The sequence below is a fragment of the Dromiciops gliroides genome, chromosome 1 (genome assembly GCF_019393635.1).
Source record: "Dromiciops gliroides isolate mDroGli1 chromosome 1, mDroGli1.pri, whole genome shotgun sequence".
In the NCBI taxonomy this organism is placed as follows: domain Eukaryota; kingdom Metazoa; phylum Chordata; class Mammalia; order Microbiotheria; family Microbiotheriidae; genus Dromiciops; species Dromiciops gliroides.
The window spans coordinates 420,071,485-420,099,301 of NC_057861.1; the positions used below are offsets into that span (position 1 = coordinate 420,071,485).

The window sequence follows — 27,817 nt, forward strand, 5'->3', positions numbered from 1 at the left end:
CTGACTCTTAGAATGTCTGGCTTCCTGAGCCCCAGGCCTTTCTTAGCCCTCTCCCTATTAGACTACCTCTCTCCTAAGTGTCCTTCCATTTCATCTGTGTTTGCCTTGTAGCTTCTGAATTATGTATGTAACCTCCCCTGAATATAATTTAAGCATCTCAAAAAAAGGCACTGTTTTTGTTTTTACTTTGTATCCCCTTGTGTTTTTAACACAGCATCTGGCACATAACAAGCATTTAATAAATGCCTGCTGAGTAACTGATAAGTTAAGCACTTTTAGCTCAATAAATGTCTGAATCTTAAGTCAACTTTACAACACTAAAGAATATTACTTTAATAGTGCTATGCAATTAAATCCTTTGAAGGCCCATGTTTTGGGGCAGCTAGGTGGCGCAGTGCTTAAAGCACTAGCCCTGGATTCAGGACCTGAGTTCAAATCCAGCCTCAGACACTTGACACTTACTAGCTGTGTGACACTGGGTAAGTCACTTGACCCTCATTGGCCCACCAAAAAAAAAGTCTATGTTTTAAATACTTTTATTTGCTAGTAAATTATTAATTCTGATTTGCCCAAAAACATCATGAGAAAAAATAAATGTACCCTTGGCCTCTTGTGGCATTTTATTTTATTGAAAAAAATGAGATGACCGAAATAATTTTCTATCAAACATTTTGGGCCCCAGATTTGTTTATCAGTCCACTAAACAAGTATCAAAGTCCTGGATAACAAAAGAGTATTTACATATTGAATACAAAATAAATACAAAATAATGGAAAACATTTGTTTTCTACAGATTCACTCTGCTTTCTTAGTCTTCAAAGCCTTCTGCTTCATTTTCCTTTGTCTTTTGTGTATCTTTTTCTTTTTTGTTTTTAAACTGACTTTGGGCTCTGGTTTCACATATAGTATTTCCACTGGCTTTTCTTCAGCTGGTGTCTTAAAGACATCTTCAGTAGGATCTTCTGGAATAACAGTTCTTTCTTCTTTCTTCTTGAGCCTCTGTACATCTTTGACTTGTTGTTTCTCCCTGTATTTTGCAGCTGTGGTCATTCTCACTATACGCCGATGCTAAAAACAGAATGAAAAGTGCAGGACTAAAATAAGAGAATTTTTTGGAATTTGAATAAGATAATTATTGGCAACAGTATGATGCGCAAAAGAACAAACAGAAGTAAAATACCTAAATGCTTCCCAGAATAGACCAGAGAATCACAAATCAAATGCTAATTATCTCAAGGAAACCAATAAAATATAGCTCTAATACAGCAAGAATTGTTAAAAACTAAAGCCCAAACCCAGCTTACCATATTTGGTGACTGGTAGTGTGGATTTTCATATAAAGTCGGTCCCCCAAAACTGCCTTGGAAAATTTTTATGAGATTTAAGACAAAACGAGGTCCAATTTCTACTAGAGCAGCATCTTCTTCTATGATCTATAATAAAAAGAGATACTTCTCAACTTGTTTCTGATGACCCCTCTATAAGTAAGCAGTGGTTTAGAGTCATATCACAATTGTGTCCAGGAGATGTTACAATCTAATTGTATTTCATTACATTTAGGTACGGCATCTAACAGTAAGAGGCAGCATGAAGGAGTGGATAAGAGCTGACATTGGAGCCAGGAAGATGTAGTAAAGACCTACACCTAACACTGGCTATGTAACTTTTTCTTTCATTTAAGTTCTCAGGGCTGCTACTCACCCACAAAGAGATACATTGAACATAGGCATACATAACCAATTTCATGAAAACCCAGATAGAGAGGCATCTAGGTAACAGTGGATAAAGCACTGGCCCTGGTTCAGGAACCTGAGTTCAAATCCAGCTTCAGACACTTGACACTTACTAGCTGTGTGACCCTGGGCAAATCACTTAACCCTTATTGTCCTGCCCCCCCACCACCACCAAAAAAAGAAAGAAAAAAGAAAACCCAAATGAAGTATTTCTTTTTGGAACATAGGTGGTGCAGTATTTAAGAGTGCTGTACTTGAATCCAAAAGGACCTGAATTCAAGTTTTGCTTCTAGCAAATACAGTGTGACCCCAGGCAAATCACTTAACCTCTTAAAGCTTAAGTCCACTGGTGTCAAACTCAAGTAGAAATGGGGACACACACATGAGAACTCCTACAGGCACATACTGACTTAGAAAACCACATTATTAGCATTACTTATGTTTTATTGTATTATTATTTATTTTGTTAAAATATTTCCCCAATACATTTTAATCTAGTTTGGTCACACATTTGACTACTCTGCTCTAGACAATTCTCTAAGATTAAAAATTGCAGTGAAACTGTCAACCTACATCAGTTGAGTAAGTCATCTCACCCCAGAATTCCATATATCATTAACCACAGTCCCTATATCTAGTTAACAGCATTTTAATTCTGTTCAGAAATACAAAATAAATCAATTAAATGCATATTTCTTAAAAGCAGTGTCATCTTTCTCAAATGTAATCTGAACTACATTTAAACTTTGCCTAATAGGAGTGCTCTTCCAAAAAAAAAAAAGTAATGGAATTTTTTTTAAGTTCTACTTATATACCATATAGCATACATGATAAATTGCATCTTGTGAACAGGTACCAATTGTGGAATTTAATATGCATGGTTAATATTACCAAGTTATCTTACATTTCACATTGGCTCAGTTGTCTTCATGTCTGTACACGAGTTGTTTATTGTAAATATTATAGGCCAAAATAGGCTAAAGTATTTCACTCATTTTGCATCATTACCATATTAAAAACAAGTATTTGATAAATGCTTGGGTGCCAGCCATCTTTAAATTCTGGTCATCCTTTTACTTTCCACGGCTATGGCCATGCCATTCTCTTTGCCCAAGATGTGCCAAACTCCTACCCACCTACCAAAACCATACCTTCAGCTTTCAAGTTTCAGCTCAAATTCTATGAATGGATTCTGTGAAGACTATATGATCTGCCCAGCTGCAAAATGAGCAGAATAAGCTCTTTTTGTAGTGGCTAAGAATTGGAAATCAAAGGAATGCTCATCAATTGGGGAATGGCTAAACAAGCCATGGTATATGAAGGTAATGGAATATTACCGTGTATAAGAAATGACAAACAGAATGATTTCAGAAAGGCCTGAAAAGACTTCTATGAACTGATATATAGTGACGTGAGCAGAACCAGGAGAATGTTATACACAGTGACAGCAATATTGTTTGAAGAACTGTGAATGACTTAACTATTCTCAGCAATACAAGGAGCAAAGGTAATCACAAAGGACTAGTGATACAGCATACTATTCATCTCCAAAGAAAGAACTGATATTGACTGAACAGACTGAAGCATGCTATTTTTCACATTAGTTTTTTTTTCTTTTACTCAAGTTTTCTTATACACAATTACTAATATGGTAATATTTTACATAATTGATAACCTATATCTGACTGCTTACTGCCTTAGGGAAGGGGAAGGTGAGAGAGGAAAGGAGGGATAGAATTTGGAACCCAAAACTTTAAATAAAAATTTTTTTTTAAATGGGCAGAATAAAACTAGTCCTGCCTACTCCACATGGTTATTCTAAAGATTTGTAAATTAGCATTATTCTAAGCCCCCAGAGTTTATAAAATTAACTGTCATTATCATTCCCTTCAGTTCTTAACAACTGATTTTTCTACATAGTATCTTTTTACATATTATCTAATATTTCTTTCTATAACCTATCTCACATATCTTACAAAAAGTTCACACTCAAATTGTACACTGAGCTTGAAAGACTTGATGCATTCCCAAGAAGTCACATGTACCACATTAACTGGTAATAATATGTACAACAGCTTACATTTTATATAGGACTTTGCAATTATAAAACTTATTATATACATAATTTTAATTAATCCTTACAAAAATCTTGTAAGGCACGTAGTCTAAGTACTAGACCTATTTAAAAATTGGGAAAATGAAGCTCAGAGGGGTTAAGTGGCGTGCCCAACACCACAAAACTGCTAATTATGAAACTGGAGCTTGAATCTTGCAATTCATTCAACATTGGACCTAAGTTTCCTCATTTATAAAATAGGCTGGAGGGGAATGCTTTGAAGTATTCAACTAGATGACCTCTCAAGTTCTTTCTAGCAATAAATCTACCATCCTCTAGAGTGGATGAACTAGGACATGAGACCTGTGACTTCCAACTCTAAATCCAGTAAACCATCATAACTTCCTAGTAAGACAGGAATCAGGTTTACAAAATACTTTGAGCACCTTAAAAAAAGGCTTTTATTTAGCTTACCTGATAGTTACGAAACCAGATCCTATTGTCCATAATGGTGAAAGTAAACACATGATCAACAAATGGTTGGCTCTTGGGATGATATTGTGGAGTACAAAAAATCTATTGAAGAAATACATACATGCATAAATATATAGATATATGTGTCAGTCTAATTCAAATTTATATTGTTTATATTTGATGTAAAAATGCATTCTCGTTAATTGCAGAAGTGGGAGGCTATAGGTTGAAATATTATATACACTGTCAGCTGAGGCTGATATCTTGGTTGGTTTTCCAGAATTGCTTTTTTTATTGTTATTATTTTAATTTTTGTTACAATAAAACTCTTTGCATTTGGAGGTGTGGGGAAGAGAGGGAGGGGAAAAGCTTTCTAAATGGGTATGATATAAAATCCAAAAACATGCATGAACTTCTCAAGATTTACCTGAATAAGAAGTTCTTTTATCAAAGAATAATGTGGAGATTCATCAAATGCCTACAAAAGCAACATAACATTATTACTGAACAACAGATAATAATTTAACAATAGACATTAAAATACAGTACATGGGATTAAAAAAAAAATCAGATGTCTTACAAAAAGTACTTACAGGATCAAAAGAAAGAAGAGGACGTGAACCTCTTAAACAGTTTCCCGTCATCTTTAACTCTGCCAAAGTATGAACTGCAATGGATTTTGAAAAAAAAAAGATTGAAGCTTGTCATACTTAATCCAAAAATATCTTAAGCAACATATCAGAAAAGGATTCATCACTGTATCAACTTACTATTTTGAACTAAGAACTTAGCTGATGGCCCTTGAGGTGAATTTGAAAGCCTGAAAACAAAATTATTTAACAAATTAAGAAAAAATGCAATGTGCTCACTAAATAATTAATACTAAGAGGAATAAAATGCATTTTTAATATCTAATATTAACAGTTTATTATCTTTAGTGGTTATTTTTTACAAACACAAATCTTTCATTCATTTTTTATGGAAAACTTAAAAGGTATTTATAAGGACAAAAATGGCAGCTGAAAACAATTATCTATCAGTCAAACAAATGGCTTGAAATCTAGACTTCACACACAAAGAAAACATTTCTATGGTATGTATACAAAAGGTATTTAAAGTTGAACAATTGCAATGTTTAAATGACATTTACTCTTACCACATATAGAGATCTTGTTTTTTCTTGGCTTCAAAATAGATACATTTATTGCAGTTCTTTATTTCACAGACCTAAATGAAATAAATGATAGGAAACAAAGCTCTAAAAACTGACCCAAATAGTATAGCAAATGTGACAAGAATACTTTTCTTTCATAAATGTTCAGTAGCTGCTAAAGCACATAATATATGCCAGGTGGTGGGGATACAAAGACAAAAATCAACTTATATTCTATTGGATGAAAATATCATTTATACCTAAATACCTATGAATAAATACAAAGGCAGTGGGGACAGGTTATATAATAGCATCAGAAAAGGCCTCATGAAGTAACTGAGCTTGGAAGGAAGCAAGGAATTTCTAAAAGCCTTGTACAGTTGAGGATGGAGTACATTCCAGGTGAGGGAGTCGATGAGGGTGGGGGTGGGGGGAAGGTGGCCTATGTTCAAAGCCAGAAGATGCATTAGCTTGTGTGAAGGACAGCAGGCTGGACTGTTGAATTACAAGAGCAAATGAACTGTATAAAGTACTATAGTAGAGGGAAGGGGAAAAGTGGGAACTAGAACAGTGGTAAAACCTGGTTCTTTTCTTAGGATTACTCTTTTTTTTTTAGTGAGGCAATTGGGGTTAAGTGACTTGTCCAGGGTCACACAGCTAGTAAGTATTAAGTGTCTGAGGCCAGATTTGAACCCAGGTACTCCTGAATCCAGGGCCGGTGCTCTATCCACTGTGCCACCCAGCTGCCCCTTTTTGAGGATTACTCTTGAAAATTAACCAGATGCTCTGTCTACCTTTTCATTTCTTCTCTCCTGGGCTAACAGCTCCTTTTCTCTTATAAACCTGAATGCCCAGGAATTTCTAGTTCTGTTTACAAACCACAAAAACAAAGAAACTGAAATGGGAAAAGATGCCTTAGGACTATAATGAAGTACATTCATATACTTCTCTCTGGTCAAAGTATAGTAAGTATGGAGAAGCTCAGAATCAGAGTAAGTGGTAGCAGAGGAATCAGCATGGAGATGTTCCCTGCTGTACAGTACAACCTAAATAGCACCACTGCCCCCTTACATAAAATTGAGACGGAGGCCATGAAGACAATTATTCTTTTTGTTTCTTTTAGTGGTGAATACGTCAGCAGGTACTCCAGATATGCTATTCTCTGTTGCCACTTAAGTTTTTCTTGACTTCAAGTCCTAAAATGTCATTCAGATGCCTTTCTTTCCAGTGCCTGGGTTTCAGGAGTGCCCTGCTCACCTCTTTTAGGAGGCTTCAGCTCACTTGCCACCTTCTGGGAGAAGTCTTTTCTGATCCTGAGAGTGAGTTGTTAGTGCTCTCTCCCTATTCCAATTATAATGCAGTTATTTGACTATCTAATTGTTCTATCTCCTCAGTATAATGTTAAATCCTCTGAGGGTAGAATTTGTTTTTCATTTTGCCTTTGTATCCACAATGCAGTGCACGTAATAAATGCTTGTTGAATTGCATTAAGCATTAAGATAAAGATTAAAAACTTTAAAACATGCTACATTTCTAGTAATGTAGGTTGGTAAAATTCTTAATTTATGAAAGACACATCTGAACAAAACCTATCTCAGAATGATACTAATATTTCCTCAGAGTTAGAGAATCAAAGAAGCAACGTAAACTAGATTCTGATTATGGCACACAGAGTATTCATAAACTTTTAATTTTAAATATCTTGTTTTTAAAATGATCAAACAGTGGATTTCTTAGATTACATTTTTAGTTACATAACGTGATCTCAAAACACATGCTACAAATAAAATGAATGCTTCCCAAGGTCTACAGAGACTAACAATTTAAAGAAAGATAAATATTAAAAGATCATTTGGAAGTGAATCCTAAAACATCTCAATAATCTCTTAGTTTCAAGGAATGCTATATAAAAGCAGCTAGGTGATGCAGTGGATAGAGCACTAGGCCTAGACAGGAAGACCTAAATTCTAGTCAGTCCTTAGACACTTACTGTGTGGTCTGGGCAAGACACAACCTCTGCCTCAGTTTCCCTAATTATAAAATGGGAATAATATCCCAGGGGTATTGTGAGGACGAAATAATAATTGTAGAGTGCTTAGCACAATATCTTGCACATAGTAGGCACTTAATAAATGCTTGTCTACTTCCTAAAAATTATCCATTAAGTACTTCATCACCTACACACCATGTACACAGCACTGTCTTAGGGGCTGTAGGGAAAAGCATTTTATAATCTAGTTGGAAACAAGTTTAAAATATGAGTGATAAGAAAAATAGTAAAAACACACACACACACAAAAAAAAACACACACACACGGGCTTAAATTATGTGTTAAAGACTAAATTATATAGGAGTTCAGAAGGGATAATGAGGGTCAAAATAGTCCAAGATGACTTCACAGACTTTGCACTGGAATTTGGCTGAGAAGGCCATTTTGAAGGTGTGGGAAACATTGCCAAGTAAGTGGTTAATGTGTGCAAAAGTATCATGTAAGGCAAATCTTGAGTCATGTTTACAAGACAGTGAGAAACCTGCCTGACTAAAGCAGAGCACCATATGTTTGGGAGTTAAGGGAAAGACTGGATAGGCAGGACAGGCCTTGGAAGCTCAAGTACTTTGAAAAAGACATATCCGATATGAGTTAGACACTACAATAAAGTCAGGCATAAGGACAACACCTGAGATTCATTAGTATGGCAAACCCCAAGGTGAGGAAAACTCATTCTACCAATGCATCTTCTCCTTGATGGTCTCAGTCCAGAGCACTAGGGTCAAACTCAAAAAGAATCAGATCCCTGAAGGCCACATATTGACTAAGAAAACCACAAATTAACATTGTCTATGTTGTACTGTATTTTAAAAATGCATTTTGTTGGGGCAGCTAGGTGGCGCAGTGGATAAAGCACCAGCCCTGGATTCAGGAGTACCTGAGTTCAAATCCGGCCTCAGACACTTAACACTTACTAGCTGTGTGACCCTGGGCAAGTCACTTAACCCCAATTGCCTTACAAAAAAAAAATGCATTTTGTTAAACATTTCCCAGTTAAATTTTAATTTAGTTCAGGCAGCAATAGCATTTCTGAGAGTTTGACACCCCAGGTCTGAACTCTAGAGCATGAGAGATTAAATGACTCAGGTCTCACAGCCCATATGTGTTAGAGGACCTGAACCCCAGTCTTCCTAGCTTCGAAGTCAATTTCCTAGTCACTACATCAGGCTATGTCTGCCTAGAATGGAGGAACATTCATTAATGCTGGACTTATTTTCTCAAGTGAGTGAGTCTCAAATCAAGTGTCATCTTAATATTTTTTAATCAAAATTTCTAAAAGATGTTTCAGTGAATTCTACATATGGTTCTTTTCGAAATTACCTCATTAATTACAAACAACTTGTCTTTCCGGTCCATTTTGTTATCTGATAAAAAAAAAAGGAAACAAACAAAAATGAACAATTTCCAAAAGAGGATTTTTAAAGTTCCAAATAAATATCTATCCTATAAAAGAATCTTAAATATCAAGTTCACAGAAATCAATTTAAATGTAACAAAGAATATTAATTTTCACATTGATACTTATAGAAACATTTTACCCACATATTCAAATCTCAGGTGTCCTCCAATAATTCAGATGGCAGCTATCCATACCTGCTCACCCTGTGTGACTCCAGTTCGTGCCTAAGGGAAGCTGTCCCATGTGCTGACTTCCTGCTTACTCATTACAATCCTTTCCAATGGAGTACTCTGGCTGTCTACCTGTCACCCCATATCACATTACCAACTCAACTTCTCTTGCTGACATCTTTTACTCTTATATTTTCCAGTTATGTTAACTCCATGCTCATACACACCCCGTTTCTCTCTATTGCCTCTTTGCATATTCATTTTTAATCCTTCAGAGGATGATATATTCCATGTTATATTGCCACATGACAACACTGGTAGGTAGAATGCTGATTTTAAAATATCCTCTTCTATTATCATGGCCATTAAAAGAGCTTTGCAATTTCCCAAAGTGATCCAGGCTGGTCTCTTCCTTTCTTTTTAACTCTGGGTGAAACTTGATGTCCATTTGTAACTTTCTGTTCCAGATGTATATACTGATGGACAAGTTCTTTAGGTTTTCTATCCAAATACATACATGCCACAGTCTGAGCAGTAGGCATTCTTCACCTAGCTTTATCTTTCCTGTGTGGATGGTCAGGCCAAACTCCTTTGACAGAGTGTAAGTCTCTTCTAGGTGGCTCTGCAGTGTTCTGGAGCTTGATGGAATCAGTACAATGCCAGCAGATGACAGGAGCATTTCAAGGACCTCACCACCCACCAGGAATGTCCCTTCAAACTGGACTTTGTATTGCACCTCCTCCATCATGTAGATGGCCACACTTGTATCTGTTTTATGATCTGATATTAAAGGTTAGAAGGTCACTGCCTAGGGTAATAATTATTGTTACATCTTGAATGATTCTGATGTATGCATATGAAACACTTTATTATAGAACCTATAATGCAGCTCTTTGTTCTATGGAACCCAATGCTTTTTTTCCCTTCTTTTTGGTATTCAACTAACAGTAAGCACAGTGTATTGTGATGAAATAATGAGATTTAGCAGATACTCAAAGACCCACCTGGAGATTAATCTAGACTGAATGAATCAAGTGAGAGTGATTAACTGCTGATTAGCCTACTTCAAATTAACTGGATTGTAATCACACCTTGAGAACACCTTCAGAACCAGTGGATTTGGATGATGCCAACCAATCAGCTTGAAGCAGTGTGTAAGGACCGCCTCTGTTCCAGACCTATCAAAAGCTTCCACAATCAGTTTGCTGGAGAGAGTTCGTGATTGAAGCAGGCTTGTGGCAGAGGACTTGAGGAAGAACCAGACCAGGCTGGAACTCTAGGCTAAACAGGCTTTTTTCTTAACTTTCTGAACTCCATGGGAATATCTGTATGCTTTAATAAATGTTTAATGCCCAAGGAATGGTGCTAAAGCTTCTAATTTAAGGTGACCACAATTTAGATTTTAAACATCACAGTATTAAATATCACTGTGAAAAGGTAAAGATGCATCCCATCATTGAAAACCACATTTGAAAGCCTGCTTGTTTCCTTATTGTTACCTTTGCTGAAGATGCCTTCAATTCATGTGTAATAATAACAAAAGCTAGCATTTATGTAGCACTTTGAGGTTTATTTCATCTGACCTTCCTAGAAACCCTGGGAGATAGGTGCTATTATTATCCCTATTTTTACAGATGAGGAAATTGAGATAAAGAGAAATTGAGTGTTTTTCCCAGAGTCACATAGCTCTTAAGTGTCTGAGGTAGATTCTGAACTTAGATCTTCTTGACTCCCAAGTCTAATGCTCTATTCACTATCCACATCAAGAGTTTACATTAATGGGAGCAGCAAGGTGACAGTGGATAGAGTGCCAGGCCTAAAATCAGGAAGACCTGAATTCAAATCTAGTCTCAAGACACTTACTAGCTATGTGACCCTGGGTAAGTCACTTAACCTTCTGTCTCAGTTTCCTCATCTGTAAAATGAGCTAGAGAAAGCAATGGCAAACCATTCCAGACTGTTTGCCAAGAAAACCCCAGATGGGGTCACAAAGAGTTAGACACAATTGAAAAGCGTGAACAACAAAGTCATCAATTATTGAAATCTTCTCTCAATTCCCTTTCTTTGGTATGAATATGGTCCAAGATATTTTTTCCATGGTCTGATTTCTTATTCTCCTCCAGAGACCTTGTAAACTGGTCCTTCAAAATACTAACATAAGGGTGTTTCTTCCACTGCTATCTCTCTATGACCGTGGTCCAATCTGGCTGCTTTTGTTATTTGGTCTTTTAGTGCCACTTTTACATACTCTAAGCACATCCAGGACTGTGAGGTCAGACAACAAGGGTGATATCTCTGCTGGAGACTACTGTCATAAGGAATTTACATATTTTCCATTTTCTTGTTTTGTTCCTCTTCCATTTCATCCTTAAATGCTTTCTTTAAGCTGTTTTTACCCTCCACAAATGAGGTCTGGCTCCAAATCTATAATAATACTTTAAAGCTGACAAAGTCTAATTATGGAATTAGAGATTTAGAGATGGAAGGGGTCTTATAAGCCAACTAACAGGTCCAACCCCTTTAGTTTATAAGGTAAAGAACTGAGTCAGCTGAAGGAGATGAAGTACACAAGCTCACTCAGGACTGGAACTTGAGCCCTCTGGTTCTAAACCCAGTGCCCTTACCACCATACCATTATCACCCCTCTCAACCTCTTGTGAAGTGGGTGTGACAATGTTTAGTTTGCAGATAAAGAAACTGAAGGCTTTTCTGACTCCAAAACCACTGCTCTTTCCACTAATCTACATGACCCCAGACCCCACTACAACCCTCTTCAGTAACAAAAGCTGCAATATTCTGCATTCCTGGCTCCAAAGCCTTCAACTGCAGTGCCCCTTTGACCACTTAGCATCCCAGCCTGGGAGCTCAGAAGTCCTCATCCAGACCTAGGGCTGGATCTCATGTGTCCCAGAAGTCTAGCAAAGGCATCAAAATCTAGCAGCTGTGGAGAACATCCAGGGCTAAGAATTATGTGGGAAAAGAAATGAGTTCAAATATTCCCTCAGACACACTTACTAGCTGTGTGATACAGGCAACTCATAATCCATCTGCCTCAGTTTCCTCATTTGTCAAATAGAGTTGCTGTGAGGCTCAAATAAGATAATAATTGCAAAATGTTTAGCATAGTGTCAGTCATATAGTAAGCACTATATAAATACAAGCTATTATGAAAATGATCCTGAGCCATCAAGAAAAATCTAAATTGTGTTCAATAATTCTTTTTAAGGATATAGGAAAGCACATAAATCCATTTTAGAAATATTTCTATCAAAAGAAATGGAGGTGCATAAAAGGGATATAATTCTGGCACTTGAAGAAGTACATTTTTTAAGTACTTTATTCCCTAATTATGCCAACTTAACTAAAATGACCACTGCTCACCACATGTGAGAGACTGTGATGGTTACATGAATTGCTATTCTACATGGAAATATAATTATACAAACAGATCTGCATGTTAACTATTTCCAACATAAAGTTTTGAAAGTATACAATAAAAAGAGATGGCTCATAGGAAAAACAAACCTGCTTTTGAATGAGGCATCAATGTTCTTAAATCTTGCATTAAGTGTCTTGTTCTAAAATTTATTCCCCTTGACGAGAAGATAAGAACTCGTTCCTTATTCTTCCATTTACCCTAGGAAAAAAATAATTTAAAAACATACAAACTTTATAAAGGTGCTGAATGTATACCCCCAAAAACCAGATCTCAAATTTAACTAGATTGATAATTAGTAGCAATTTACACATTTATGCTATAATACTTCATAGTATGCATTTAAGTGGAAAAAGGCCAAGGAAGTACTTTTATAGTGACCTATTCTAATAAAAAAGAATTCATAATTATAGTCACATGTTAAGACATACAAAATACTTCCTTTACAATACCATGTGACTTTGGTACTAAAAGTATCACCCCCTTTAATGAATGAGGTCAAATGAATTGCACAGCTACCAAGTGTCTGAATTGGGATTTAAAGCCAATTCTTCCGATCCTAAAACCTGCAGTACTACATAAAAATATGTGGAAGTTTGATTGGATTATCTATTCCTATACTGTATAAATATGAAGTGATATTTTATTTAGAATTGATGCCTACCCTTCACCTCCCTCCCCATTTGAAAAGAATTGCCTATTATTGTTCTCTTTTTAGTAAAGGATCCTCCAACAGGCTGCACTTGTTAAATTATTTTATTATTATAAATTTGACAAACATGGTCATTTCCCTGCATAGAGTGAAAAAGGAGCATATATAATAAAATCTTGAATCTAGTACATCCATATTTTTTAAAGTATCTATCAAATTAAACATGATAGTTTCAAAACTGTTTTGCTTGTCTTTATCTCTGTGATGCTCTCTTCAGTATTCTTAAATGTTTGATTGATATTCTTTTCTTTGGTACTATTACTACCTCTCCTCCCCGTAAGTCTTCCTCATCTCAATGGCTCTTTCTAACAAGTAAGCACTGCTAGGCAAAATGAATCCACAAATCAGTTGTTTATCATATTCTATAACTCTTCCATCAATTGTATGTCCAGGAGTGGAAAACATGATTTATAAGTTTCTTGAGTTGTGGTCATACCATTGCATTGATCAGAATTCTTAAGTTTTTCAAAGCTGTTTTCCTTTATAGCATTACAGTCATTGTATAAATTGTTCTGGTATTGCTTGCTTCATTCTCCAATCAGTTCATAAAAATCTTCCCAGGTTTCACTGTAAGACTCTCTGTTGACATTTCTTTTGGCACAATAACATCCCATTAATCCTATATCATAATTTGTTTGGCCATTCCTCACTCTATGGGCATTTTCTTAGTCTCTTGGTCTTTGCTAAAAAACAAAGTCAGGCTTCACTGCTTAATCTTCTACTGTTATTTACATAGTTCAATATGGTATTACAATACACTTCAACAACAAAAAATTAAGTGGCTACCATGCTGTGCAAAGTATTGTACTTGGAGATACAAAGGAAAATGAAAAAAGGCCTTGTCTTTAAGAGGCTAACATTTTTCTAAGGGATCGGGATGGCCAAGCATGTGAAACAAGTTTGTTCTCTAAGAAGGAACTAAAAATAAATAAGAAGAAATTAATTTCAACTGTTAGAACCCCTCAAATACTTGAGTTATTCAATGATGTGCACGCTTTCTATTTCTTAAACTAGGAAGCATAGGCTAAATTCTACAGAGATGATAAAAGAAAAATGCTCTTTTGCTGATCCCACTACAACAAGTGGATTAGTGTACCTTATTTTATAAAATCCCAAGAATGGCCTAAAAGAGATGGAATGATAAAACTTTTTTTCTAACTACAACAAAAACTTTCTTCAAAAGCAAACCTCCTCCCAGACAATCTTCCTGTGGACAATAATTATACCCTTCCCTCAGAACTACTCAAGTACTCTGTACTTTTAGAAAAACAACTGTAACACATAAATGCATATGTCATTAATCCCCTTGAAATCTACTGGCTTCTGATGAGAGTAGAGACAACATCTTAAACATTTTATCTCATTTAGCTAACAGTTCTCTGCACCCAAAAAGCTTCAAAGGCTTGAAATGGAAAAAAATGGCAACACCTGCTAAAACAATTATTATGTGGATAAATGATCAGGATACATACCATAGGTTATCAATTACTTCCCAGGTTTTTCTCAGCCATGACCCTTTTTACTCTATCCTTTTCCCTTTTCTTGACATTTGTGGCACTACATCGTTTCTGCATTCCTGTTAAGTCTCCTTCACTTTCTCTTCATCTTTTTATTCACCAAAAATGGATCTTTCCAGTTTTATTCCATGCCCTCTTCCCTTTTCATTCATTCATTCAAAAAAAAATACTACCAAAAAATAATTTAAAAAATACTGAGCACCTACTCTGTGCCTTACACTATAGCAGGTACAGGGTTCTGAAGATAAATACAAGACAACCCCTCCTCTCCAAGAGTTGCATAGTGCTTATGTTCTGTATTGAGACATACAATATGTGCACAGAAAAGTGAATACAACATGCATACAAAGTAATTACTGAGGGGAGCATTACTGATTTGGAGGATTGGATGGGTTTCTAGGATAGGCAACACTTTAGATGGGCTCTGAGGGTGAGGGGACAGAACACCCATCCATGGGAGACAGTCTGAGAAAGGTCTAAGGCAGGGGGTAGAATGTCATGTGGGGAACAGCAAGAAAGTCAGACTGGCTGAAACAGAGCGTATGAAGTGGAGTAATGTATAATAAGCCTGCAAACTGAGGCTGAAGCCAGGTGGGGAAGGGCTTCAAATGCAAGGAACAACAGGTATACCAGTTTGGCTGGAGTGTGGAATCAAACTGTAAAGGGCTTTAAAAGCCAAACTGAGGAGTTTCTACTTTATCCTAGAGGTGAGAGAGCCACTGGAGCTTTTTGAGAAGAGTAACAAGGTTGGACCTATATTTTCAGGGTAATTAATTTGACATATATGTGGAGGGAAAGACTTGAAGATCAATTTAGGAACTACTGCAAAAGCCCAAGCAAGAAGTAAGGAACATATGAACTAGGGTGGCAGCTGTGTAAATGGAGAGAAGGGGATGGCTACAAGAAATATTGTAGAGACAGAATCAGCAACACTTGGTGAATGCTTTGCATAAGAGATGAGGGAAAAGTGGAAAATGACATCAAAGATGCAGATCTGAAAGACCTGTAGTATCCTAAAAAGAAATATGTAAATTAGGAAGAGAAGATCTGAGGAGAAAAATAATGAGCTCTGTTAGTTGAAATGTCTACAGAACATCTACTTGGAGATGTCCCATAGACATTGGTGATAGAAGACTTGAATGATACTCTCTCAAGCAGTTTTAACAAAACCCCAAAATTCCTTTATCAGACTGACCTCCTCTAGTTCCATCTTTCCCTAACCTCTTCCAAACCTACTCGTTATCATCACTGTGCCCTCTGACCCTGACTTTCTGCACATACAAACACATCGTCTCTTCTAAGGCAAGTACTATTTTGTCTCTCTACTTCTATTACAATTTGACCACTTATGTAGTTACATTCACCCAAAGGAGTTGCCAACTAGCTCCATTCTATCTTTCCAAGCCAATTACATTCCTCACCACTCTAAGTTCCAGTCAAATTGGCATATGTATGGAAACTGTTGTTTCCTATACAAGACATTCCATCTCTCATCCCTGAATTACCACTGCTTGTCCCCATCTAAAATGCTCTCTCCTCTCCCTAAACTTGGATGCATCCAATTCCCCTTAAGGTTCAGCTCAAGTGCCACAAGAGACCTTTCCTGACTCCCTCAGATGTCAGGTCCTCTTCCATCCCAGAAGAATGTAAATCCCTGGAGTTTTTCTTTTTCTTTTTTATCTTTATATCTCCAACTTGTAGTACAACATCTAGCACATAGGAGGCACTTGATAAATGCTTGCTGAATGAAGAACCACGATAGAAATTTTGACTGACTCTGGAACCTAGGTCAAGCTAGATCTTTAGAGATGGTTCAAACAAGGTGTGGTCCAGCAAGAGAACCACCTTAAAAAAAAAAAAAAGTTTCTTTGCCTATAACCAAGCATAGCACAGAATAATACACCAGACCTAGAGTAAAAAAGACCTGAGTTCGAATCCTGCTTCAGACACTAGCTGTGTAACCCCGGCCAAGTCCTTTCATCTTTCTTTGCCCCAGTTTCTCCAACTGAAAAACGGGGATAATCACAGCACCTACCTCCCAGGATTGCTGTGAGGATAAACTGAGATGTTTGTAAAGTTATCACTATTGTTATTAATCACACGGGGGAGAAGAGAATAGCAAGAATTAGCCTAGGAGCAGCAGAATGTTAAGATTCCCGCGTGAGGATGAACGGAGAGGGGGAGGGGTGCTCATCACACCTCTTTGCTCCCCTCAAGTCCCACCTCCTGAAAGAAGCCTGTTCTGGCGTCCCCTCACCTGACCTTAGTGTCTTCAGTCAAAGACTATCCCTGAGCTACTTGTCTATAACTCGTCTGCACATAGTTGTTTGCATGTTGTCTCCCTCGGGTCCTGGAAAGCAGGGATTGTTTCATTTTAAATTTAGAAAAAAAAAACACCAAAAACTGTTTTTCCAACCCCAGTGCTTAGCACAACGCCTGGCACACAGCAGGAGCTTAATAAGTGCTGACTGACTCGACAAGCCTTGTAGCCTAGGCTGAGAAAACTCTTCCTCTCCGCTCCCCGAAGACATTCAAGTGCATGGACAGCCACGTCACCGGCCTAGATGTGGAGACCAGAGGGAGCCGAGAGCTGCCCAGCACCGAGGATGGTGAGGTCGCCGCACCCTGGGAGGGGGGGAAACCCGGTGTGGGGGTCACGCGGGGGCCCACGCTCCCACGCCAGATCCTGGGCTGCTGCTCTTACCTTGGAAACAGGGCCCGGGATGCGGTATTCCTCCTCCTCCTCTGCCTTCTTTGGGGCTGGAGGGGGAGGTTTGGCCGGAGCTCCGGCCTTTTTCCCCTTTCCTTTCGGCCTTTTCGCCTTGGGCCCCTCTCCTCCATGCTGTTTCCTCTTGACGGCCGCCATCTTGCCCAGATTCCTCTTCCTCTGGCCGTTGCACGTCGCACGTTGCCCATTGCTCGTTCCGCCTTCCGCTCCTCGCTGCCTTGCCCCTCTTTCCTCTTTCCCGTCTCTATGGTATCAAAAGCGTTGGGAGGCGTGGGGGGTGGAAGCACATGCTCCCTCCTTAGCTCCGCCCAATTCCTGCTTTACTTTACGGCCGTTGAACCAAGCCGACACTCCAACACTTCCGGTCTGGCTTGGGAGCCGGAAGTGCACTTTCCTCCCGGACTTGGGGCGGGAAAATGGTTGCAAATGAGGCGGGCTTGGCCCCTGAGGAGCAGAGGTTAACCCGAGGCTGCTCGGGTCTAGTTAGGCAATGAGCTTTGGGGCTGGGGTTGCAAAGACAAAACAGCTTTTGCCCCCGAGGAGCCGGGGGTAGAAATAGCACTTGGATGAATCAGTTCAAGATAAAGGAAGGAGGAGGGAGCACTCACCCTGGGAGGGATCCGGAAAACCTTACATAGGAGGGAACCCCGGAGCCGAGCCTTGAAGGAAGAAGCTAGGAGGTGTAAGAGTCGGGGCTCGTAAGCATTTCCTCCTCGGTTTGTTCTGTCTCCTCTCGGTGTGGGGGTGGCATGGTTAGGCAGACGGAAGGTATAGATAAAATCATGTTTTTGGTTTTTTGGTGAGGCAATTGGGGTTAAGTGACTTGCCCAGGGTCACACAGCTAGTAAGTGTTAAGTGTCTGAGGTCGGATTTGAACTCAGGTACTCCTGAATCCAAGGCCGGTGCTTTATCTACTGATAAAATCATGTTTTAATGCTTCATTTACCTTTTGCAAAGTCCTGGCGCTTTGCAGGATTGAAAGCGCCATAGAAGTGCTGGTTATTAGAGGGGAAAGATTGAAGATCAGAGTTCAGGGCCTTGGTGCGGGAACTTTGTAACTTGTCAGGCAAAGCTCTCTGTGCCTGTTACAAAATAATTATAGTAGTAGTAACTGGCATATAGCGCGTTAAGGTTTTCAGAGCGGTTTACAAACATCACATTTGATCCTCCTAAAAACCCTGGGAAGTAGGTGCTATTATTATCCTCATTGGGGGAGGGGGGGGCAGGGCAATGAAGGTTAAGTGACTTGCCCAGGGTCACACAGCTAGTGTCAAGTGTCTGAAGCCGGGTTTGAACTCAGGTCCTCGTGAATCCAGGGCCGGTGCTTTATCCATTGCACCATCTAGCTGCCCCCTATCCTTATTTTTTTATAGATGGGGAAACAAAAGCAAAGATTAGGTGAGTTGCTAAGGGTTCTAGGTCTGGTGCTTCATCCACCTCTACTTTATGTGTAAAATACTGTGTTTGGACTAAATGATCTCTAGGGATCATTCCAGCTCTATGTCCAATGTTCCTTATACTGAGAATAGGAAGAACTGCCCTAGAATCTTGGCTTTGACCTAGCTGAAGTGTGGTTTCAGACAAGTCACTCTGACAGCAGGAACCCCCCCAACTACCACCACCTTCTTTAGTCTTTTGTATAATACTTAAACTGTTATCAGGCACTTTGGAGTAGTGGATACAGGACTGAGCTGGAAAATCAGGAAGACCTGGGCTCAAGTCCTCTCTTAGAAACACATTAGCCAAGTAACATGGGCAAGTCATTTCACATTTCAGTGTTCCAAGCAGCTTTCTACAATGATAAATTATAGACTAGTTGTCTGCCATCTCTTGAGTGAGTTTCCACACCAGAACTTCCTTATACTAATGAATTCACAGGTCTGACACCCCCCTCCCCCCAAAAGATCTAGGTTGTGATGATGAATATGAATTATAAGAAAATATTATACAATATGAAGGAATACATAGGTTATTTTATCCTTAGAGCAGCCCTATGGGATTAGGTTAGGGCATTTTTCAGGAAAACATCCCAACTTCACAAAGCTTTTAATGGCAGAACTCACACTGGTATCTGGGACTCTTGATTTCTAGTCCAATAATGTTTCCATTACACAAATTTTTCTCCTGTAGTTGGGGGAAGGGGGGGGGGAAGGGGACAAGACCTAAACATTTTTGCTTAGAAAAATACATTTTGCTAAGAAAACCCAAAATTGGTTGGCTTTTTAAAAAATTATTTTTTGGGGGGGATGCAATTAAAGTAATTTTTTTTCTGGAGTCACAACTCAAATGAACATTTATCTTTATTATAGGTTGCCACGGCAAACAACTGGTTAATCCCAGTTTAAATTAGGAACACTCTGTGGAAGGAACCTTATGTGAAACAAAAAAATGCCTCTTTCCACACAAACTGAAGATGGGAATGATCAATATATCTTAGTTGCCAGTCTTGACAATGTAAGGAATCTCTCAAACATATTAAAAGCTATTCATTTCAGAGACCACGCAACCTGTTTTGCAACAACAAATGGAATCAAGGTTACAGTGGAAAATGCAAAATGTCTGCAAGCAAATGCATTCATCCAGGTATGGAGACGAACATGCTATTCTACTGTTCTTTCTGCACCAAACTTGAAGTAAAAAGTCCCACATTTGAGTCCTGCCTCTGCTCCTTATTAGTAAGTCATTTTATCTCTCTGGACTTTAGTTTACTCATCTTTAAAATGAGATATTTGAGTTTGATGACCTTCAGGGTTCCTTCTAGCTCCTCATCTATAATCTACAAAATGAGGATGGTGGACTTAGCGATCTATTAGATCCCTTCCAGCACCAGTATTGCAGGAATCCTACATGATATTCAGAAGGTTGAAACTTAAGATTAACTGAAAGGATCATCCAATTTCTTTCCCTGTCCTATATTGATTGTAACACTTTGAAATATCTAGTTATTAGGTATCTTTGTTTTATAAAGATGTTGCTTATGACAGGTTTTGTGGCATATTGCCAATCAGAAAAGAACCATTTATTTTACAGACAGAGGTCACACAGATAGTAAGTAGTAGAGCCTAAGCAACCTCCTTTGTGTTTAGAGGCTCTGCAGGAGAGAGTAGATGTCTCCAGGAACTTGGTTGGGCCATTTTTGTTTCAGTGAACTAGAAGAGAGGAGTTGTTTTTTGCCTGGAAGCCCAGAAATTAAATTTATGACTAGTTTTGGGATAGTGGGATTCAGGAATCTAATAAATGCAAACTAAGGAGAATGAATTGTTTGTAAGTTTAGAAATAATCTAGTCCAACCCCATAATTTTGCAGATAAGGAAACTGAGGCCCAGAGGGGTTAGTGACTTGCTGAAGGTTTCATAGGCTATAAGTGGCAGAGCTAAACTGATGTATTTTCAAATACGTAGAAAGTGAAATCTTTGGAACTATATGCAAAATAGTTTAATTCATTAGTATATATTTTCACCTCTTTTTTCACAGGCTGGAATATTTCAAGAGTTTATTGTTCAGGAAGAATCTGTAACATTTAGAATCAATTTGACAGTTCTTCTAGACTGCTTGACTATTTTTGGTTCAACTCCTTTGCCAGGTATGGCATTGTTACTGTCATGTTATAACAGTATGAAGGCATTGTCAAGAATTCATCAATTAAGGAATGATATTTAGAATACAATTTTCAACTTGGAAGTTCATTCCTCAGAAGTCAGAATGGTGGGTTCTAAGATTTTAGAAAGTTTTTGAAAAATATCAGATGTTTTTATGACCCTTTTCATATTTACAGAGGTAATTACAATCTTTTAAAATATATTAGACAATCAGTAATAAAAACTGAAGTAACCAAAATACTTGAAAATTTTTAACCTTATGGAAGTTATTTGAATAACTTAATTCTAGCTACATTGTTGTTATAATGTTCTTATTAAAATTATTTTAAAATATGCTTATATAGTGTTTTTTAAGCAATTTTAAAATAATACATTTTCCTGTACTCTGAACTTGAAGGCATTAACCTCCACTTAGGTTTTGGAATTTTTAAGAAATGGTAAAAATGTAAAATGTCATAGTTCATTTGAGGTAGATATGAAATCACAAAAACCCTTTAGCAGTATTTTAGCCCCTGGGACTCTTGGCAGGTGAATTTTTTAGCGCCGTAGCAGCTTAGCATTATTATTACAACAGCCCTGTAGGAGTGGGTTAGGCATGGGACTTTATAATTAAATGAAAATTCTATTGTATTACAAATATACATTTAGCATAACACTTTCCAACAAGATGGTTATGGTTGACTAGTCAGTGTTAAGACCCACCATCATGTACACTTTCATTAGTTCCTGGGAGTTTTCCAGCTCAAAGGGCTTCTTATTTCATAGGTAGCCATTATTAATAATGTCATTAGTGACTTAGATTGTCAGTATCACTATCCCCCTCACTGATTGTGTCAGCACCTCTAACACTTTTGTGCCAGCACATTTTGGGTAAAAACTGTGATTGTAAGACTTCTGGAAGATGAAAAGTAGCTTCTCTAAATAAATTTTGAGGACCTCCTTATATTGCATACATTGAGTTCTGTGTGCTACTATATCAGAACACTTATAATACTTGTAAATCACGTGTAGTCAAATAAAATGGAACCAAGTCTTCAACTGTTCTGAAAACTACAGCATGGGTCTCTACACTTTTAAGACAGTGTACACTATTTCATTCTGGAATTGTTTGTATTTGAAGTCAAGGAATGATTTAGTAATGTCGAAAATAGACCTAGAGATTTTTAATACATTTTTTCTTGTCATTGTTGCTATTTTTTTTTGTGGACTAAAATATTAGAGTAATTTTAGTAATATAATTTCATCAGTTTAGAGAACTCCCAGTGAGGAACTTCCCCTACCAGTGCAGATTGGTATCTTCTCTGCAATTTAATGTTCTTAGAGACATTGAGAGGTTAAGTGACTTACCCAGGATCACACATCCAGTATATGCCAAAGGTGAGACTTGAACCTAGGTCAGCCTTCCTTCAAAGTCAGTGTTCTATTCACTATACCATAGTGTCTCTGCAAAAAGAAAGAGAAAAAAATAATACACAAAATAATGTGTACTGGATACATAAATAAGACTACTAGTTAATGAGTTTTCTTTGTGATCTGAATAGAAGTTGAACCTAAAACCACAAAGGTAAGCTCAAAGAGTGCTGTTATTGATTTATGTCTCTTCAGGAACTTCAACTGCACTTAGGATGTGTTACCAAGGTTATGGGTACCCTTTGATACTCTTCCTAGAAGAAGGTGGAGTCGTGACAGCATGCAAAATCAATACCCAAGAGCCTGAAGATACTCTGGATTTTGATTTCTGTAGCACAAATGTTATTAATAAGATTATTCTTCAGTCAGAAGGCCTTCGTGAAGCATTTGCTGAGTTAGACATGACCAGTGAGGTCCTACAGATTACCATGTCACCAGAAAAACCTTATTTCAGGTACTCTAAATCACTATTTTGTTTCTGACAATTGGCGTGATTTTTTGCTTTTTCTTAGCATCAGGAATTTTTATCGTGCCTCTTCCCCAACTAATTAGGTAGCATCTATGAACATATAGGAGCATAGGATCTACTGCTTCTGTTGTATTAATGACTGCTGCCAGGTATCATGCTAACAGACTCAGAACAATTAGTAATTTAATTGAAGCTAAGTGTAATTAATTACAGAGTTCAATTCATGCAGCCCCAGAATATCAAGATTTATGATGTCTATTGAAAATTTGAGTGTCCTTGTTCTAGAGAAATGTTCTTGTATTATACATTCTTCTTTCTTTTGTTTAATTTTAGTGCAGTGCACAAAAAATAGTGGTCCTTTGTATATTCAGTTTTCAGCAATTTCTATATCCCTCATTGACTTCTCTCTCCAAATTCCTATAATATTTTTAGTTTCTTTGAAACAAGTATTCAATTACTGTCTTGTGATTCTATTCTCCGATTGTTTAATGTGGGCTAGTTTTGTGTCTTCTGGATTATAAGCTGCTTGAGTGCACAGGGCTGTTTTATGCTTGTTCCATATTCTGTACAGTGCTTAAGCAAATAGGAAGAACTATTGATTATTTATATGGGGACCACCAACCTGCAGAACTTCAAAGTTAAAATAAAGCACTTCAGGTTTAGGAAGCGAGTTGGTTGAGGTACAGATAATGGCACAATAGCTTTAGGGAAGTGATTAATATACAAAGGGGCCCGCTAGGTGGTGCAGTAGATACAGCACTGGCCCTGAAGTTGGGGGGGACCCGAGTTCAAATCTCACCTCAAACACTTACTAGCTATGTGACCCTGGGCAAGTCACTTAATCCCAATTGCCTTAAACATCTGGGGCTATCTCCAGTCATTCTGGTAACATACCTTGCAACTGGACCCAGGTGGTTCTGGAAGAGAAAGCGAGGCTGGTAACTTTGTGCAGCCCTTCCTCACTTGAATCCAATTCAGTGCAAGTCATAACATCTGTCATGGTTTTCTTCAAAGACAAAGGACAAACAACAACCCAAAGTGATATACAGAGATTCTTGGTGAAAAAAGGAATGGAATAGTTAGTTTTGAGCCGAGGCCCTTCCATTTATCAATCTCTATTACATTCTTCAGTTCAGAGACAAAGAAGTTATCATCATGTATGTGTTAAGGGTACAACAGTGAAGAAATCTCCAGACTGAATTCCTTTTGTTAAGGCCCATTGCATTTGGCAATTTTATGTTTTAGGCTGTCCACTTTTGGAAATTCAGGAAGCTCACACCTTGACTATCCCAAAGATTCCGATTTGATGGAAGCATTTCATTGTAATCAGACCCAAACTAACAGGTCAGTTTTTAATATGCAACCTGCTATAAGCTATACTACTAAAAAAGGTATTGTTGGGGAAGAAAATTGGGGAGGGCAATAATTTAGTAGAAACTTATTTTGATTTGTAACAAAAAAAATTGTAGATAATTTTTAAGTGTGTTTTTTAAGAATAAAAATAACAGGGGCAGCTAGGTGGCACAGTGGATAAAACACTGGCCCTGAATTCAGGAGGACCTGAGTTCAAATCCATCCTCAGACACTTGACATTACCAGCTGTGTGACCCTAGGCAAGTCACTTAACCCTCATTGCCCTGCAAAACAAAAACAAAACAAACAAACAAAGAAAAAAGAATAAAAATAACGGTGCCATTTTAAAAAAAATCTTTTTTGGTATTTTGGCAGCAATATGTAGGTGAGGTAAAGGTAAAAGAAGTCAAGAGAAAATAGTTAATGTCCAATTAAGTAATTCATTTCTTAAGTATATTAATTGTTTTATTAGCTTTTGTTTAGTTCTTTATTTGGAGTTTAAAAGCAATTGTGTCATGTTCAAATTAGTAAGTGGTATTTTTCTTATTTTTCTGCAGATACAAGATTTCTTTGCTGAAACCATCCACAAAGGCTTTAGCCCTATCTTGTAAAGTGTCTATTCGCACTGATAACCGGGGATTCCTCTCTTTACAGTATATGATTAAGAATGAAGATGGACAGATATGTTTTGTGGAATATTACTGTTGCCCTGATGAGGATGTTAGTGATTCAGAGCCCTGACTAATAATGTCTGGCCATCTCCTTTTACACACACAGGATTTGCTGTGTCCTTGTTCTCCTTTGTACGGTACCATTGGGTAACTTATTGTGAGACTTTCCCAAGGACAGGACAAGAATTTAACATTGGGAAATTGATAACAAGTGGAAGAACAGTGTGCCCTGTAGATATATTATTTTTCTACAAAAATGTGTTTTCAAAGAGCTATCAGTATTCTTCTGAATGTTAAATATTTAAGTTCATAGGAGTATAAGCAGTCATAAATGTTGATGAATAAATTAGGTGCATTGACTTTTCAAACTAGAAACCTTCAGAAAATCCAGTAATCTGAAGCATAAATATTACCACTTCTGAAACATTCAGTTTACCATTGCAGTTAGCAAATTCATGTTTATGACAAGCCTATTCTTCCAAGATTAATTTGAACTGGTCAAAATGCCTTTTAAGGGATGCTCTGTATATTTTAAAATAATACAAATTAAGGAGGCACTTGTTTACATGAGTTCCTCATAGGTGGAATTGTGATATCTATGGAGCTTGAGAATGAGAATTAGAAAAAAAAGAAGTCTTTAATATAAAAATTCCATGAACAGGTTATTTTTTAAAAGTACATTTTTACTGGCTTCCCTTCTTTCACCAACATTTCCTCCTGAATCCCTCCATACCCTCTCCCAGAGAGTATCCCTATACTAAAGAAAAAAAATTCAGCAGAATTAACCAATATATAGAAAGTGAGACATATATACCACTCCATACCCATGTACCTCATCTCTGCAAAGCAGCAGGGGAAGGTATTTTCAGATCATATTTGGAACCAATCTCAGTCATTATAATTAGTATTTGCCTTCAGTTTTGTTGCTGTCATACTACATGGATTTAAGACTTGTAACTTTCTCTGTGATATCCTAACTTCCCAATTCAAGTTACAAATATTCATTGGGTGCCAATTCTGTACTTAGCATTGTCCCTTCCTAAACTGAGGTGAAGAAAACAAAATGCATACCAGCTTCAGTGATTTTCTATAAGAGGCAACATGGTAGAACAGAAAGAGTTCTGGACTTGGAGTTAGGAGACTTGGCTTTGAATCCAGAGCCGCAGCAATTGAGCCATGTGACCCTAGTCAGGTTCTTTCCATTCTCAGATCCTGTTTCCTCATCTGAAAAATGGGGTGAAAAAATATTTGTACTATTTCTTCCCAGGATTGTTTTGAGAAAAACTCATTACAAACTTTAGTTATACTCCAGGTTATTTATTCACTAAAATATTTTTGTCACAGCTATTTTGTATATTTAAAATAAAATAATATAAAAGCAAGTTTATGTGACTAGTTTTTACAGAAAATTAATAAAATCAGAGAGGTTGTTTTCTGTGATGTCTATGTAAAGTACAGCATATATTGAAGGGAATGAGTGGATTTAATATTGTCGAGCTATATTTTTGATTAACAAAATACTGAAAAACAGAAAAAAATAAGATCCATGTCCCATTTGATAAATGGTCAAAGGAAACAAACAGCCAGTTTTCAGAAGAAGAAATCAAAGCTATCTGTAGTCATGAAAAAATGCTCTAAATCATTAATTAGAGAAAGGCAGATTAAAATAACAGGTACCATAAATGCCTGAGGGGATATGGGGAAATAGGTATACTAATAAGTTGTTGATGGAGTAGCGAGCTGGTCCAACCATTCTGAAGAACAATTTGGAACTGTGTTCAAGGTGCTACAGATCTGTGCATGCCCTTTGGCCTAGCAGTACCACCACTGGGTCTATATCCCAAAGAGATCAAAGGGAAAGGGGAGGGACCTATATGTCCAAGGATGTTTATAGCATCTCTTTGTGGTGGTAAGGTGTTGGAAATTGAAGGGATGCTCACTGATTAAAAAATGACTGAACAAGTTGTGTCGTGTGGTTGTGGTGCTATGGGAAGTGATGAGGAAGGTGGTTTCAGAGGTGCATGGCAGGATCTATATGGGCTGATGCAGAGTGAGATGGGAAGAACCAAGAGGGTGTTGTGCACCATGACCGCAATGTTGGGGTGCTAACCCCCTGTGAAGGATTTGGCTGTTCTGATCAGTGCACTGATCCTGGACAGTTCCAGGAGACAAATGATTGAGGGATGCTATTCACCTCTGGGGAGAAAACTGGTAAATGCTAAGTGCAAATGGAAGTGTGGTTTTCTCACTTTATTTTTCTTGCTTTAAAAAAAATATGGCTAATACAAAACTATATTTTGCATGATTTCATACATATATAGTTGATGTGTTGCCTTCTCAGTGGGTGGGGGAAGGGCTGGGAGAGAATTTGGAGCTCAAGTTTTGAGAAAATGTTGAAAACAGTTTTTTAAAAAGACAACCTTTAAAGAAGGTTTGTCAGGCCAATTTCTACATAATTTAAAAACCTTATTCTTCATTTCTTTTTTTAAAAATTTTCTTTTAATCAGCCAAGATCCACTTTCTCACCCTCCTATTCCAACCCTCCCTCCTTACCCTACCCACAACTGAAAACACATTTTTTTTTTTTTTGCAGGCAATGGGGGTTAAGTGACTTGCCCAGGGTCACACAGCTAGTGTCAAGTGTCTGAGGCCGGATTTGAACTCAGGTACTCCTGAATCCAGGGCCGGTGCTTTAACCACTGCGCCATCTAGCTGCCCCATGAAAACACAATTTTTAAAAAATTACATAGTTAATCAAAACAACTCTCCACATTGGCCATGTCCAAAACTATTTATTTCATTCTTCATTTCAACTCCACTTCTCCATCAAGAGGTGAGCAGTGGGGGCAGCTAGATGGCACAGTGAATAAAGCACTGGCCCTGGAT

General features: G+C 37.6%; 2 protein-coding genes across 6 annotated transcripts; one reads left to right on the plus strand and one right to left on the minus strand.

Annotated features, from left to right (window-relative positions):
• Positions 1–589: 589 nt before the first annotated feature.
• On the minus strand, positions 590–17,640 carry BRIX1 (biogenesis of ribosomes BRX1). The gene is made up of 10 exons (XM_043977202.1): positions 17,406–17,640; positions 12,562–12,673; positions 8,788–8,831; positions 5,420–5,490; positions 5,034–5,083; positions 4,857–4,930; positions 4,691–4,741; positions 4,264–4,365; positions 1,305–1,433; positions 590–1,068 (listed from the first exon to the last, which is right to left on the minus strand). The coding sequence occupies exons 1-10, from the start codon at positions 17,565–17,567 to the stop codon at positions 796–798; spliced, it is 1,068 nt and encodes a 355-aa protein (XP_043833137.1). The 5' UTR covers positions 17,568–17,640; the 3' UTR covers positions 590–795.
• Positions 17,190–27,570, plus strand: RAD1 (RAD1 checkpoint DNA exonuclease). 5 transcript variants are annotated; one of them, XM_043977206.1, is made up of 6 exons: positions 17,190–17,310; positions 19,739–20,012; positions 20,904–21,012; positions 22,634–22,892; positions 24,153–24,251; positions 24,818–27,570. In XM_043977206.1, the coding sequence occupies exons 2-6, from the start codon at positions 19,818–19,820 to the stop codon at positions 24,999–25,001; spliced, it is 846 nt and encodes a 281-aa protein (XP_043833141.1). In that variant the 5' UTR covers positions 17,190–17,310; positions 19,739–19,817; the 3' UTR covers positions 25,002–27,570. The 5 variants fall into 5 exon arrangements, with proteins under 5 accessions (XP_043833141.1, XP_043833139.1, XP_043833138.1 ...); XM_043977204.1 differs by lacking the exon at positions 17,190–17,310 and adding an exon at positions 17,808–18,145; XM_043977203.1 differs by lacking the exon at positions 17,190–17,310 and adding an exon at positions 17,808–18,127.
• The last annotated feature ends 247 nt before the right edge of the window (positions 27,571–27,817 follow it).